Below are 14,691 nucleotides of genomic sequence, written 5' to 3'. Positions count from 1 at the left end.
ATTTCAAAATCCATATTATGTTTTAAATGGATTTGAAAGTGTAAAATAGAAGGATTCAAATCCATGGATAAAACATGTTATTTCAAAATCCATGTGTTTTGATTTTTAAAATTTACAATTCCATATGGATTTAGAAATCAACTCTCCGTCTTGAGAAGAGGATATATAATACAATACAAGTTCCAAAAATCAATCATTAAGCCCATAAAATCACATTCTGTTGTCTTTTGAAACTTATGATGGAATCCATACCATCCAAAACCAAAAACACAGGCTATGTATGTCGTTCTAACTTCTAAAATTATAAACATACTCAACGATTATTTCTTTTTTGACTTCGGATATGTCTCTTTCCTCTAATCTCATGTTACAGAACCAAGCGTGTGGCTCTCACGTGTGAACGGGTCATTTGAATAAAGGCGTATCAGAGAAGGACGCGTGGCAAGAGAAGAGAAGCGGATTTGGATGTGGCCGTTAGAAGATATTTAGCTGGCTCCTTCCTCATTTCTCATTTTCATATTGAATCATTTGTAAAAATTCTCTAAAAAAACAAAAAAAAACAATCTCTCTGTTCTTGGCTGGGTTTCTCTCATCTCGAGAGCTGGCTATTTCAATTATGTGTTTCTGGTGAACATTGGATTGATTATTCATTGTTTGGTATTGAATCGAAGAAGTTTGTGTTTGATTGCAAAGTTTATTGTATTAAAGGTATCAGAGCGAAGACGTTCCTCGGAAACGATGATTGAGACGAGATCTTGTACGATGGAGGCGATGAAGAAAAAGGATAAGGATCCGATGAAGGAGGAGTTCGCGGAGGTTCCGGTGGAAGAGAGAGTCTCACGGTTGGAAGAGATAGCGCTGAGCAGCATCGGGAAGTTATGAAGAATATGGCAGATTTGTTCGATATTATGAGCGGATCAACTGCCGCGAAGGTTTCGGAGACTCCGACTGAACCAAATAAGAAGGATCCTAGCTCATCGGAGTCAAGGGAGGTTCGTTCCGGATTCTCAGATCCAAGCCGTGAGAGACGACCTGAAATGGTAAGATCTGATTCTCACTACTACTATAGTGGCGTTACGAGGCTAGAGAAGATAGATTTTCCTATATTTGATGGTAGTAGGATTAAAGAGTGGTTGTTCAAGGCGGAAGAGTTCTTTGGAGTTGATTTTACTCCGGATGATATGAAATTCAAAACGGCGGCGATACACTTTGATAGTCATGCTTCCACATGGCATCACTCGTTCATTCAATCTGGAGTTGGTTTGGAGGTATTATATGACTGGGAAGGTTATGTGAAGTTGTTGAAGCACTACAAGAAAACAACCCTTTTGCGATGGAAGGATTCATAGCAAATCCCTCGCAAATAGGCAAAAACGATGGAATTGCGAGGAACACACTTCCCTCGCAAATCGCTTCTCGCAAATTGGTTAACATCGCAAATCCCTCGCAAATTTTGCGAGGAAAAAAATGCCGTCGCAAAATCAACGCAAATTGCGAGGGACAATATCAATAACAGATTCCTCGCAATTTGGTTCAAGTTAATCCCTCACAAATTTGCGATGGATTTGCAACATTTATGTCCGCCGCAACAGCTGAGATTTGAATTAGGAATTATTCATTTTGTAATTATGTTTATTTTTAATTATGCAAATTAATTATGATTAATTTCTAATTACGCAAACTAAAATTCATAATTAGCCCAAAAAAACTTTGAATGAAAACTGAAATTAAACTTGTAATACAAAATGTTGTTAAACTTACATAAACATAATAATATAAGTTCAAAACATAAATCAAACACATCTTCTGAGTATACAAACACAAGTTCTCAGATACAAACACATAAACACATAAACACAAGAGATCCTAAGTTGGTCTGGTGATACCTCCTGCTCCGGTCTCAGGTCCGGTATCTCCTGCTCCGGTCTCATTGGTGGCAGCAGTCTCAGGTCGGGGAAATCTTGCAACAAAGTCAGGGTCCTTCTCAGATAGATAATCGAAGTAGGCATCGTAGCAATGCATCTTCTGAGTATTTTGTTGCAACTTCAATGCATAATCTTCTAGCTGAGTAGACTGACTCGCAAGAACAGCTTCGGCCTGAGAAAGCTTCTCAGCTAGAATGACTGGATCTTCAGTCGGAGTAGGCGTCAGAACAACTTGAGCTGAAGATGCTTCAGTTTGCATAGTACCGACTCCATATATCCTATTTTTCTTCTTCGGAGCAACCTGCAAACAACAAAAAACAGAGACACAATGTAAAGTTCAAAGATATAAAACAAAACACTATGTAAAGTTCAAGAATTTACCTTAGCAAAAATTCGGTTCTTCATACTAACGGACAATCCGCCAGAAGTACTACTCTCTATGTTGTCCCCTGAGCATAGCCCAGTTTCAGCCTCAGTTATCCTCGATGACACTTCATGGTATACTTTCTCAGATAATCCATCCACAAACGACCCATCAGGTTTCCTATGAGTATCTTCTAGGACTTTCAAGAAATCAGGAAGTGCCTCACTAGTAATCTCCGACTTAACAAAGATATGAAACAACAAAGTATTAGACTAAAACAAGAATTTATAGGTAATTGTACTAAATAACTAACTAAACATACTTACATGTTTTCGTGCACGACCGGTGTTTATGCATTCCAGTGCCATCAGGATCACTGTATCGAGCATTTCGACTATTGACGCTCTTTTCCTCAGATTTTGGTTCACACCAAAACTTGACCAAGCCGTCCCATACTGTCGCATCAAGCCACCGCGGCTTTGCATCATCACCTTTTACTCTCCACTTAGACTTCCACCGAGACACTTGATCAGTCATCCGGGTCTTCAACTTGCTTTCAAACTCGGCTCGAACTCTCCCATTGATGGACTGGTCCCAATTATATGTTTGCTTGTAAAAACATAACATGAATCAAAATCAGAATCAAGTAAGTAAAAACAAAATCTGTAATTTAAACACATCAACAAACATTTAACTTACCGCAAACGTTTCAAACCACCGGTTTACAACCACATCTGGTGTTTGGGTCCAATTGGCATGAGCTCCTTTGAAATCTCTTTAAAAGATGGCCCGAACAGTAGCAGCAACCGAAGGATCTTCGTCAAACCTACAAAACACAAGAAAAAAAGGAATGAGGATCAATGAAAATATATCTAAAAATTTAGACAACCCTAACTACATTCTTACCATAGAGTACCCGGAGGGCGTTTAGGGTCCAATTTCTTTAAGCTAGCACGACCAGGACTTGCAAGTAGCTCTTCCAAAGTAAAAAAAGAGATCTAAGTAGACTCATCGTTGACACGCGAAGTCGATTGCTGTGGTGGAAGATGATCTTCCACCGCCGGTGAGGTTCCTTGACGATTCTCTTGGATCACCGGTGAGGTACCTTGCGAGGAGGCGGGAGAAGCTACCCTTGGAGCAGAGGCAGAAGAAGGTAATCTTCGAGAAGGGATGGGAGGAGATAACCCTTGAGAAGATATAAATCTTCTGTAAACGTTTTGGCTCCCAGAATGATTTTGGTTCTCTTGTGAAGACATCTAAAAAACAAGTCCAAAAAAAACTAAATTAAACCCTAAATCGAAAAACACTAAATCGATATAACCCTAAATCGAAAAACCCTCAAATTCGATATAATTAGAACCCTAAATCGAAAAACCCTAAATCGAAACCCTAAATCGATATAACCCTAAATCGAAAAACCCTCAAATTCGATATAATTAGAACCCTAAATCGAAACCCTAAATCGATATAACCCTAAATCGAAAAACCCTAAATCGATATAATTAGAACCCTAAATCGATATAACCCTAAATCGAAAAACCCTAAATCGATATAACCCTAAATCGAAACCCTAAATCGATATAATTAGAACCCTAAATCGATATAACCCTAAATCGAAAAACCCTAAATCGAAACCAAAAAATTGAAATAAAAACCCAAAAATTGAAATAAAAACCCTAAATCGAAAAATCCTAAATCGAAACCCATCTAAAAAACAACAGAAGAAGAGAGAGGAGGAGGAGATTAGTCGGAGAAGGGATGAGAGGAGGAGTAGACTAACCTTAGAAGGGATGGGAGGAGGAGTAGACACCGGAGAAGAGATGAGAGGAGGAGTAGACAACCGGAGAAAGGATGAGAGGAGGAGTAGACAACCGGAGAAGAATGAAATCGGAAGAAGAAGAGAAGTTTTTAGGGTTTGTCGGCTGCGGGTGTTGGTTTGAGTTTCGCTCAAACTAGGTTTTTTACTTATATAGGAAATTAATGGCGTCGCAATTCCAACGCAAAATTTGCGAAGGATTTACTAGAGTCCCTCGCAAAAGCATCGCAAACAATAATTAATATAAATTTTCTTATTTAGAGTTTTTTGCGACCAAATTGCGTGGGAACGTTGCAAATCCCTCGCAAAATCTTTAGGGTTTAGGATTTGCAATTGTCATTAGTGCCCTATCTTATATTATAAATATTGAATTATATCAATTTAATAATTATTAGTAATATAATTAGTCTTAAAGGTTAAGGTTCAAGGGTTTAGGGTTGTTATTTGCGAGGGAATTGCTATGTATTGAGTCCTTTGCAATGGATTTGCGACGAATTTGCTATGGCTCTAGCAAATCAGTCGCAAATATGTCGCAAACCTTGAATATCTAATTTGCAAAAACCATCAAAATAATTGTAACAAATTAGTCAAATTAACTTTCAAGTATATTATAAGGTCCAATGGTGTCATCATACTCTTTTCTATCATCAAACTTTCCAAAATTGTCCAATTTTGCATCTTACTCTAAACATAATGATGTTCTACACTATATCACATATATGTTCAATACATTGAGACAAATATTTGCCAAATTGTCCAATTCTCTAACAATTTTGTGTTGCACTGCTATCTTTGATTAATAGTTTTGGATTCATCTTTTTTAATCATTAATAGTAATGTAATAAGTCTTTACGGTTTAGGGTTTAGGGTTAAGGGTTTAAAGTTTTTTTTTCGAGGGAATTGCTATGTTTTGAGTCCTTTGCAATGGATTTGCGACGAATTTGCTATGGCTCTAGCAAATCAGTCGCAAATTTGTCGCAAACCTTGAATATCTAATTTGTAAAAACCATCAAAATAATGTTAAAAGTTAGTAAATTCACCTTATGAACACATTCAAATGTATTTCAGAATAATTCTATTAAGTTTTGTAATATTTATAAAAACTTATTATCCTAACTTTGCAATGGATTTGCTATGGCTTTCGCAAATCACTCGCAATTCCATAGCAAATTTGCTATGGAGTTTGTTCTCGCAAAATCGTCGCAATATTGCGATGGATTTGCGAGGAAAGGGACCTTCCCAGCGAATTTCTCGTAAATGCGTCGCAAATGAGCAGCGGATTTGCGACGACTGAGTTCCTCGCAAATTTGCGAGGGATGTGCTATGGTTTTTTATTTCCTAGTAAATCCCTCGCAAATCTATCGCAAATTTGCGAGAGCTATACTCCGTCGCAATGTGTCCTCGCAAAAGGCTTGTTTTTTTGTAGTGAAGGAGCGATTTGAAGATGTTTGTGATGATCCTATGGCCGAGCTTAAGCAGTTGCAAGAGACTGATGGTATAGTAGATTATCACCAGAAGTTTGACTTGATTAAGACTAGGCTTAATCTTTCTGAAGACTATTTGGTGAGTATTTACTTGGCAGGCTTGAGATTGGATACACAAATGCATGTAAGGATGTTCCAACCTCAATCTGTGAGGCATTGTTTGTTGTTAGGAAGGTTATATGAAAAGGCGCATTCTAAGAAACCTTTTCAATCAACTTGGTCGCCTAAAGCAAACAATTCTGCAAGTAATCCGAAGTTTGCAAGGGAGTTGGAAGTTCGAACTGAGTCTCAAGGAGGACGGGGTCAAACAAAACCGTTTACTCCAGCACCAAAGAAGCTATCTCAGCAAGAGATGAGCGAGAGAAGGCCTAAGGGATTGTGCTATTTCTGTGATGAGAAGTACATCCAGAGCATTATTTGGTGCATAAGAAAACTCAGTTGTTTAGTTTGGAAGTGGAGGATGAGTTTGTGGATGCTGAGGAAGTGTTGATGTGTGAAGAGGAGAATATGCCACAAATATCTGTCAATGCAGTTTCGGGTATCTCTGATTACTAGACTATGCGAGTAAGGGGAACTTATAACAAGAAGGTTCTTTTCTTCTTGATTGACTCCGAATCAACGCATAATTTCATGGATTCTAAGATGGCAACTCGGCTAGGATATAAGGTGGATCATGCGGGTTTAACACGTGTGTCGGTAGCGGATGGCAGGAAACTGAAGGTTGATGGTAGTATCAAGGATTTTAAGTGGAAGTTGCAAACTACAGAGTTTCAGTCTGATGTGTTGTTAATTCCATTACAAGGGATAGACATGGTACTGGGAGTACAGTGGTTACGAACCTTGGGTCCTATTACTTGGGATTTCATGGAGCTGGAAATGGGATTCAGGTTTAACAAGCAAAGGGTGTTATTACATGGAATTAAGAATGGATCAGTAAGGGACATTAAGGCTAAAAAGTTGCAGAAGAAACAGGAGGAACAAGCACAATTCACCATGGTGTGTGTACATCAAGTTCAGGAGGAACATGTGAGTGAATTGTGTAGTTTGAATGCAATTACTGAAGTTTGTGAGGAAGGTAGTGCTGTTGAGAAGTTGGTAGAAGGATTTCCTGAGATATTTGTAGAACCAACTGCACTACCACCGTTCAGAGATCAACATGATCACAAGATTAAGCTGTTGGAGGGATCTAATCCTGTGAATCAGAGACCTTATCGTTATAAAGTTCAACAGAAGAATGAAATTGATAAGATTGTCGAAGACATGGTTTCTGGTGGTACTATACAGATAAGCTCGAGTCCTTATGCATCTCCTGTTGTTCTAGTGAAGAAGAAAGACGGCTCATGGAGATTGTGTGTTGATTACAGGGAGCTAAATGGTATGACGGTTAAAGATCGGTTTCATATTCCTCTGATCGAAGACGAATTTGGTGGTTCAAAGATTTATTCTAAGATTGATCTTCGAGCAGATTACCATCAAGTTAGGATGGATCCGAATGATGTTCATAAGACAGCATTTAAGACGCATAGTGGCCACTACGAGTATTTGGTAATGCCATTTGGTCTTACTAATGCGCCTACAACTTTCCAAAGTTTGATGAACTCTGTCTTTAGGCCGTTCTTGAGGAAGTTTGTGTTGGTGTTTTTCGACGATATATTGATATATAGTGTGAATCTGGAAGAGCATATTCAACATCTGAGGAGTGTGTTTGAGCTTATGCAACAAAATAAGTTGTATGCTAAGATGAGTAAATGTGCTTTTGCGGTGAGTATAGTGGAATATTTGGGGCATTTCATTAGTGCAGAGGGTATATCTACTGATCTGATCAAGGTTAAGGCAGTGCAGGAGTGGCCTGTACCGAAAACTCTTAAGTAGTTGCGAGGATTCCTGGGGTTAGCTGGCTACTATCGCCGGTTTGTGAAGAACTTTGGAACCATTGCTCGACCTCTTCATGCACTAACTCGTACGGATTCTTTTACTTGGTCTAAGGAGGCACAACAAGCTTTTAAGCATCTTAAACTTGCGTTATGCCAGGCTCCAATACTATCTTTACCTTTATTTAACAAGCAATTCATTGTGGAGGCTGATGTTTGTGGCCATGGTATCGGTGCTGTGTTGATGCAAGAAGGGCATTCATTGGCGTATATAAGCAGGCAGTTAAAGGGAAAACAACTTCACTTGTCGATTTATGAGAAAGAATTGTTGGCTGTTATATTTCCTGTCAGGAAGTGGAGGCATTACTTGTTATCTGGTCATATTATTATTAAAACTGATCAGAGGAGTCTCAAGTATTTGCTAGAGCAGAGGTTGAACACTCCGATTCAACAACAATGGCTACCGAAATTGCTTGAATTTGACTACGAGATTCAGTATAAGGAGGGTAAAGAGAATCTAGTAGCGGATGCTTTGTCTCGAGTGGACGGATCAGAGGTGTTGCATATGTCAATGTCTGTTATGGAGTGTGACTTGATGAAGATGATTCAAGCTGGATATGATTCAGATGCGGTTCTAAAGGCTATTATAGAAGAGCTTAAGAAAGATCCGGCGGCTAAGAGGAATTACTCTTGGAGTCAAAATGTTTTGCGTAGGAAGAGCAAAATTGTGATTCTTTCTGATGCTACCTTGAAGGATACTATCTTATAGTGGCTTCATTGTTCTGGAGTGGGAGGACATTCTGGTAGGGAGGTGACTCATCAGCGTGTCAAGGGCCTTTTTTACTGGAAATGTATGGTTAAGGATATTCAAGCTTATATTCGAAGTTTTGCAACTTGCCAGCAGTGTAAGAGTGATAATGCTGCGTATCTTGCCTTGCTTCAACCATTACCAATACCATATGCAGTTTGGAGTGAAGTGTCTATAGATTTTATTGAAGGGTTACCTGTTTCTGCTGGGAAATCGGTAATCATGGTGGTGGTGGATCGTTTGAGTAAAGCTGCCCATTTTATTTCTTTGGCTCATCCTTACAGTGCATTATCAGTAGCTCAAGCTTATTTGGACAATGTTTTCAAGCTCCATGGGTGTCCTACTTCTATTGTCAGTGACAGAGACACTGTTTTTACAAGCGAATTTTGGCGAGAGTTCTTTACATTGCAGGGTGTGACTCTCCAAATGTCAAGCGTTTATCATCCTCAGAGTGATGGTCAGACAGAAGTGGTGAATAGATGTCTCGAAGGATACTTGAGGTGCATGTGTCATGATCAACTGCACTTGTGGAGTAAATGGCTTGCTTTGGCAGAATATTGGTATAACACTGACTATCACACATCGAGCCAAATGACACCTTTTGAGATTTTGTATGGTTAGGCTCCTCCAATTCACTTACCTTATTTGCCGGGAGAGTCGAAAGTTGATGTGGTGGCGAGATCCTTGCAGGAGAGGGAGAATATGTTGATGCTGCTCAAGTTTCATCTTTTACGAGCACAACATCGTATGAAACAAATGGCGGATCGCAGGTGTACGGAGCGTGAGTTTTCAATTGGTGATTTTGTTTATGTGAAGTTACAACCATATCGCCAGAATTCGGTGGTCGTGAGAGCGAATCAGAAGCTAGCTCCGAAGTACTATGGACCGTATAAAATTTTGGATCGATGTGGTGCAGTTGCTTATCGTCTGGAGTTACCCTCCTCGTCTCAAATTCACCTTGTTTTCCATATTTCGCAGCTCAGGGTATTAGTAGATAACGTTTCTACTACAACTCAATTGCCTACTGTGATGCCTGATGTGTTTAGGAAGGAACCGACAAAGATTCTTGAGAGGAAGATGGTGAATCGCCAGGGCCATGCTGTGACTAAAGTCTTGGTTCAGTGGGTTCATGAACCAGAGGAGGAGGCAACTTGGAAGTTTTTTTTATCTTCAGAGGAGATTTTCGGAGTTTGATGCTTAAACCTTGTGGTCAAGGTTCTGTTGAAGGGGGGAGATGTGTTACAGAACCAAGCGTGTGGCTCTCACGTGTGAAAGGGTCATTTGAATAAAAGCGTATCAGAGAAGGACGCGTGGCAAGAGAAGAGAAGCGGATTTGGATGTGGCCGTTAGAAGATATTTAGCTGGCTCCTTTCTCATTTTCATATTGAATCATTTGTAAAAATTCTCTAAAAAAACAAAAAAAAACAATCTCTCTGTTTTTGGCTGGGTTTCTCTCATCTAGAGAGCTGACTATTTCGATTTTGTGTTTCTGATGAACATTGGATTGATTATTCATTGTTTGGTATTGAATCGAAGAAGTTTGTGTTTGATTGCGAAGTTTATTGTATTATCTCATATTCTCAAAGATTCTTTTCTCGAGTTTGTGTGTGGGGGTGGGTGGATAAAGAGAGATACTAGGCAATTAGCATGAGCCATGATACTCTCTTTTTGTAATTTCAACTGTTAAAAAACACGACTTAGGTTACACCACCAAAATCAATTGTTCAAAGGTTGAAATCTAATGTGGAAAACTCCAAACCAAAAAAAAGTAACAAAAGTTTGAAAATTTTGAGTTCCTTTCACCGTGATTTTCTCAGCAAAAAAAAAAACAAAACAAAAACAAAAACAGAGTTGTTAGGCGTCAAGTCAACAACTCGCCGAACCTAACATTAACCTAAAGCAACCCACTCTCGTTATATAATACTACACAGATTAAATAAAAATTACACCTATTGTTTATATCTTATTACACCTCAAAGTCAATAATTGTAAACTTATTATATAAACTCACTTCCTTCATCCATTATTATAAGGTTGTCACTTTACCCTTGAACCAGTTTTTTCTGTTCTCCACCACCCAAAGAACAACAAACACTGAATATTTTCCGGGGAAATGAAGACTCAAGTTGTTTTAATACTCGTCGGAGTAATGTTCAACATCTGTAACACAGAAGCAGAGACGATAAAAGAAGCTAAACACGCTCTTCTTCAGTTCGTTAACAACGTCAATCACTCTCATTCACTAAACTGGTCACCAAAACTTTCTATATGTACCGAATGGGCCGGTGTTACCTGCAACTCCGATCATTCCAGTGTCGTTGCACTTCATTTAGCATCCACGGGTCTACGGGGGCATATCGAGTTAAGCACCATAGCCAGGTTAACCAATCTTCGGTTTCTTATTCTCAGTTCTAACAACATCTCTGGACGTTTTCCTCCAAGTTTACAAGCTTTGAAGAACTTGACCGAGCTTAAACTCGACTTCAACGAGTTTTCTGGTCCTTTGCCTTCTGTTTTCTCTTCTTGGGAGCATCTACAAGTTCTTGATCTCTCTAATAATAAGTTTGATGGTAGTGTACCATCTTCGATTGAGAAGCTAACTCGATTACACTCTCTGAGTCTTGCGAATAACAAGTTTTCAGGTGAGATTCCTAATCTCCGTATTCCGGGTCTGAAGCTGCTCGACTTAGCTCACAACAATCTGACAGGAACCATACCTGAGTCATTGCAGAGATTTCCACTCTCAGCATTTGTCGGAAACAAAGTTTCCTCCAAAAAGCTGGTGCCTGTTCATTCATCATTAAGGAAACACACGAAACATCACAACCATGCAATTCTTGGCATAGCATTAAGCGCATGTTTTGCGATACTAGCTCTGCTTGCTATCTTATTGGTAATCATCCATAACAGAGAAGAGCAAAGAAGATCTACAAAGGAAAAACCGAGCAAGAGGAGGAAGGATTCAGATCCAAACGTGGGTGAAGGAGATAACAAGATTGTGTTTTTCGAAGGGAAGAATCTTGTCTTTGACTTAGAAGACTTGTTGAGAGCTTCTGCAGAAGTTTTAGGGAAAGGTCCATTTGGGACAACCTACAAGGTTGATCTCGAGGACTCAGCGACCATTGTTGTGAAAAGGATCAAGGAAGTGAGTGTGCCTCAGCGGGAATTCGAGCAGCAAATCGAAAATATTGGCAACATCAAGCATGAGAATGTTGCCACTTTAAGAGGATATTTCTACTCTAAGGATGAGAAGCTTGTGGTTTATGATTACTACGAACATGGAAGTCTTTCCACATTACTACACGGTACGTTGATATTGTCACTATTTGAATTTACTAATGCATAGGTGGCTAAGTTAGTCTACTGTATGAGTATCCCTTAGCATATATATCTTACAAAACTAAGTTAGTCTATGTGTGCATCGATATGTGTTTTCACTATTCAGGTCAGAGAGGTCTTAGGGAACGGAAACCTCTAGAATGGGAAACTAGACTGAATATGGTGTATGGCACAGCAAGAGGAGTAGCTCATATCCACTCACAAAGCGGAGGCAAACTAGTCCACGGGAACATTAAATCCTCAAACATTTTCCTCAATGCAAAAGGATATGGCTGTATCTCTGGAGCAGGAATGGCCACACTGATGCATTCGCTACCCCGGCATACAGTTGGCTATCGAGCACCAGAGATAACGGACACAAGAAAGGGGACCCAACCGTCGGATGTGTATAGTTTCGGGATTTTGATATTTGAGGTACTAACAGGAAAATCAGAAGTAGCAAACCTGGTGAGGTGGGTGAACTCCGTGGTTAGAGAAGAATGGACCGGAGAGGTGTTTGATGAGGAGCTACTGAGGTGTACCCAAGTAGAGGAAGAGATGGTGGAGATGCTGCAGGTTGGTATGGTTTGCACAGCGAGATTACCAGAAAAGAGACCAAATATGATTGAGGTAGTGAGAATGGTGGAAGAAATAAGACCAGAAAAACTAGCCAGCGGATACAGATCAGAGGTTTCCACATGCGCAACAACAACTCCAATTGGAAGTCTATCAGGATCGCCGTATATACTGTGAGAAAGACTATTCATCTTTCCTTTATGTATTTGTTCAGAAAAGGATTTCAATTTTTCAGTTCAGTCAATGAAAAAAGGCATAAAGCTACCTAGCTTAACAAAAAAAAAAAATGGGGTTAGTGAATGATGTATATATTGATCAGTCACTCTCAAGAAAGACCAGAAAAGGAACTCAATTCACACATTAATTTAGATAACAAACTCCATATAAAAAAGTACATAGTTTTTTGTAGTGAAGAACAGAAAACAAGACGAAACAAAATATAATAAACAACACATACCGCCCTGATTTCAGCTTTTAGTAGCCAACAGGAAAGAATCCATTCACATTCCAAAGTCGAAACAGGTCTTACTAGTGGACTCCCTCCAAAGTTTATGAACAACGAGGAAAGTTGAGATAGTCACTTCCACAAAAATTTGGTCTTGATACCCCCTGAAAAGGAGTAGTAGTGCTTGATGAGCAAACGAAACATGCACAAACTTAGATAGATTCAAAAAACAAAATTTCAGAATATTTGTCCTTCAAACCTTCAGATTCCTGAAATGAAACTTCCTTTACTAATGAGGCAGAAGCATTGTACTCAAATCTGGAATGAACAGAAGAGGAAACAATTATCAGCATAAAACACAAACTACACACACATAATCAAAAGCTGAGTTTTACTATAACAGAGATATACAACATGTTTATACGGACTATGTGATATCCATTTAGAAAGTTTATACCAAAACTGGGACCTGTCATGTGTCCTCTCACAATATGTAAAATTACCCTTTGCTAACCTTCTGAAGTTTTCAGCTCTAACTAGAGGTATTAGTTGTAATCATGTATAATTTGAAGTACTAATTTCAGTAGTTATCCCCTAAGAGTGTTCAATCTTTATTTTGTTCCATAAAAGAGGATCTTCTGACCACTAATAGCAAAGTCACATAAGAAACAAGAGCTCACTAAATCTTAGAGACTAAAACGACCCACAACAGTTGTTCTCAGTAAGACAAGAGCTGTATTTCCAATTTATCAGGAAATGAGATTAAAAAAAACAAAGGACTTATGTGCATTCTAAGAAGAGACAAATAAAACACGGTTAAATATTCATATGAAGAACAGAGGGACAACAACAAAAATGGGATCCAGTTACCTGTTAGAAAGAAGCACTTCAAGTTCATAGTCAGATGCACTTTTAGTCACATCTACCATAACCTGAACAAGTTCAGTCTTTCGAGTGCTGGCCATGAATAGATCATATTCCGTGGGGATAATGATAGCAAAGAAGTTATCGCTCAATTTGCTCAAACACATCTTCTCTACTGCTGCCAGGGCTATTCTCCTGGTCATAGCTTCAGTCTCGGGATCAATTAGATAGATAGCAAAGTCAGTGAGGATAAAAATACGCCTCTTCATCTTCCCCGAGCCGGTGAACTTCAAAACTTTATCAGCAAATAGAATCGACGTATCACCTATAACAACAAATCATAAATCACCTTCTCATCACACAAAATTCACAAACCACATTGCAACTTCAAACAACAATCACATAAGAATCAAAATACAATCGACTAGATCCGATTACAGGAGATAAAGGACCAAACCAGCAGCTGAATTGATCAAAATCAACGAAGATATCAAATCAAAAAAAGGCAAACCTTGTTTCTCCAGAATACGCATCAATCCAGGACGCGTAGAGACGTGGAGATAATCACCACGGTGCTCTCTAAAGCGAGACGCTTTCCTCCTTACTTTACCACCAGCGAAAGGCGTCTGATCTCCTCCGTCTACATCACCCGCACCATGATCTTCATCTCCGCCATCAAAATCAGGCGGCGGAGATTCGTCGCCATCGTACTTCGGCCGTCTTTGTACCTTAGACCGGTCCATCCCTCACTCACGGCGACGATGACTCGAAATCGGAATCGGTTCACTTCAGATTCATCTCAAAAAGTAAGAGAGAGAGAGAGAGAGACGACGTGTCTTCAAACGATTCGTCTAAATCAAAAGATAAGATCTCAACCGTTTGATTATTTGATTTTACCGCAGCGACGCGTTTCGATGCCACGTTGATTTCAAAATTTAAATATAAGGTCTCAGCCGTTAGATTTTTTTTGAATGCCACTTGATTTGTTTTCTCTTTGAATTTTAAACACAAGATCTCAGCCGTTTAATATGACTTTATTCCAAACGACGACGTTTCGCATGCCACTTGATGTTATCATTTGTTTATAAGAACGGCCGCGTCGTTTTAAAGCTGAGTCCCCAACTAGTCAAAAGAAAAGTATATATCGTGGACGTGAGCACAGAGAATAATAATTCTCTTCCTCCTCCTCTAGCGTCCACCACCATCTCTCTCTTTTTTTT

At 39.2% G+C, this 14,691-nt stretch overlaps 2 protein-coding genes across 2 annotated transcripts; one reads left to right on the top strand and one right to left on the bottom strand.

Moving 5' to 3' along the window:
- Positions 1 to 10,160: 10,160 nt before the first annotated feature.
- On the top strand, positions 10,161 to 12,339 carry LOC104725849 (putative inactive receptor kinase At5g53320). Its single transcript, XM_010444588.3, has 2 exons — positions 10,161 to 11,573; positions 11,714 to 12,339. The coding sequence occupies exons 1-2, from the start codon at positions 10,382 to 10,384 to the stop codon at positions 12,337 to 12,339; spliced, it is 1,818 nt and encodes a 605-aa protein (XP_010442890.2). The 5' UTR covers positions 10,161 to 10,381.
- A 115-nt stretch (positions 12,340 to 12,454) lies between these two features.
- Positions 12,455 to 14,547, bottom strand: LOC104725848 (uncharacterized). Its single transcript, XM_010444586.3, has 4 exons — positions 13,983 to 14,547; positions 13,478 to 13,796; positions 12,867 to 12,925; positions 12,455 to 12,771 (listed from the first exon to the last, which is right to left on the bottom strand). The coding sequence occupies exons 1-4, from the start codon at positions 14,212 to 14,214 to the stop codon at positions 12,740 to 12,742; spliced, it is 642 nt and encodes a 213-aa protein (XP_010442888.1). The 5' UTR covers positions 14,215 to 14,547; the 3' UTR covers positions 12,455 to 12,739.
- Positions 14,548 to 14,691: the final 144 nt, after the last annotated feature.

Source organism: Camelina sativa, chromosome 11, assembly GCF_030686135.1.
Source record: "Camelina sativa cultivar CO46 ecotype springtype chromosome 11, ASM3068613v1".
In the NCBI taxonomy this organism is placed as follows: domain Eukaryota; kingdom Viridiplantae; phylum Streptophyta; class Magnoliopsida; order Brassicales; family Brassicaceae; genus Camelina; species Camelina sativa.
This window is presented reverse-complemented; position numbering and strand designations above follow the sequence as displayed.

Bases quoted from the DNA above. Each gene is read 5' to 3' on its own strand.
- LOC104725849 (XM_010444588.3), top strand. From the start codon at position 10,382: ATGAAGACTCAAGTTGTTTTAATACTCGTCGGAGTAATGTTCAACATC. The intron at 11,574-11,713 runs GTACGTTGATAT...TTCACTATTCAG, and splicing joins TCTTTCCACATTACTACACG to GTCAGAGAGGTCTTAGGGAA.
- LOC104725848 (XM_010444586.3), bottom strand. From the start codon at position 14,214: ATGGACCGGTCTAAGGTACAAAGACGGCCGAAGTACGATGGCGACGAA. The intron at 13,797-13,982 runs GTTTGCCTTTTT...TTGTTGTTATAG, and splicing joins GCGTATTCTGGAGAAACAAG to GTGATACGTCGATTCTATTT. The intron at 12,926-13,477 runs GTAACTGGATCC...TGTTCATTCCAG, and splicing joins GAAGTGCTTCTTTCTAACAG to ATTTGAGTACAATGCTTCTG.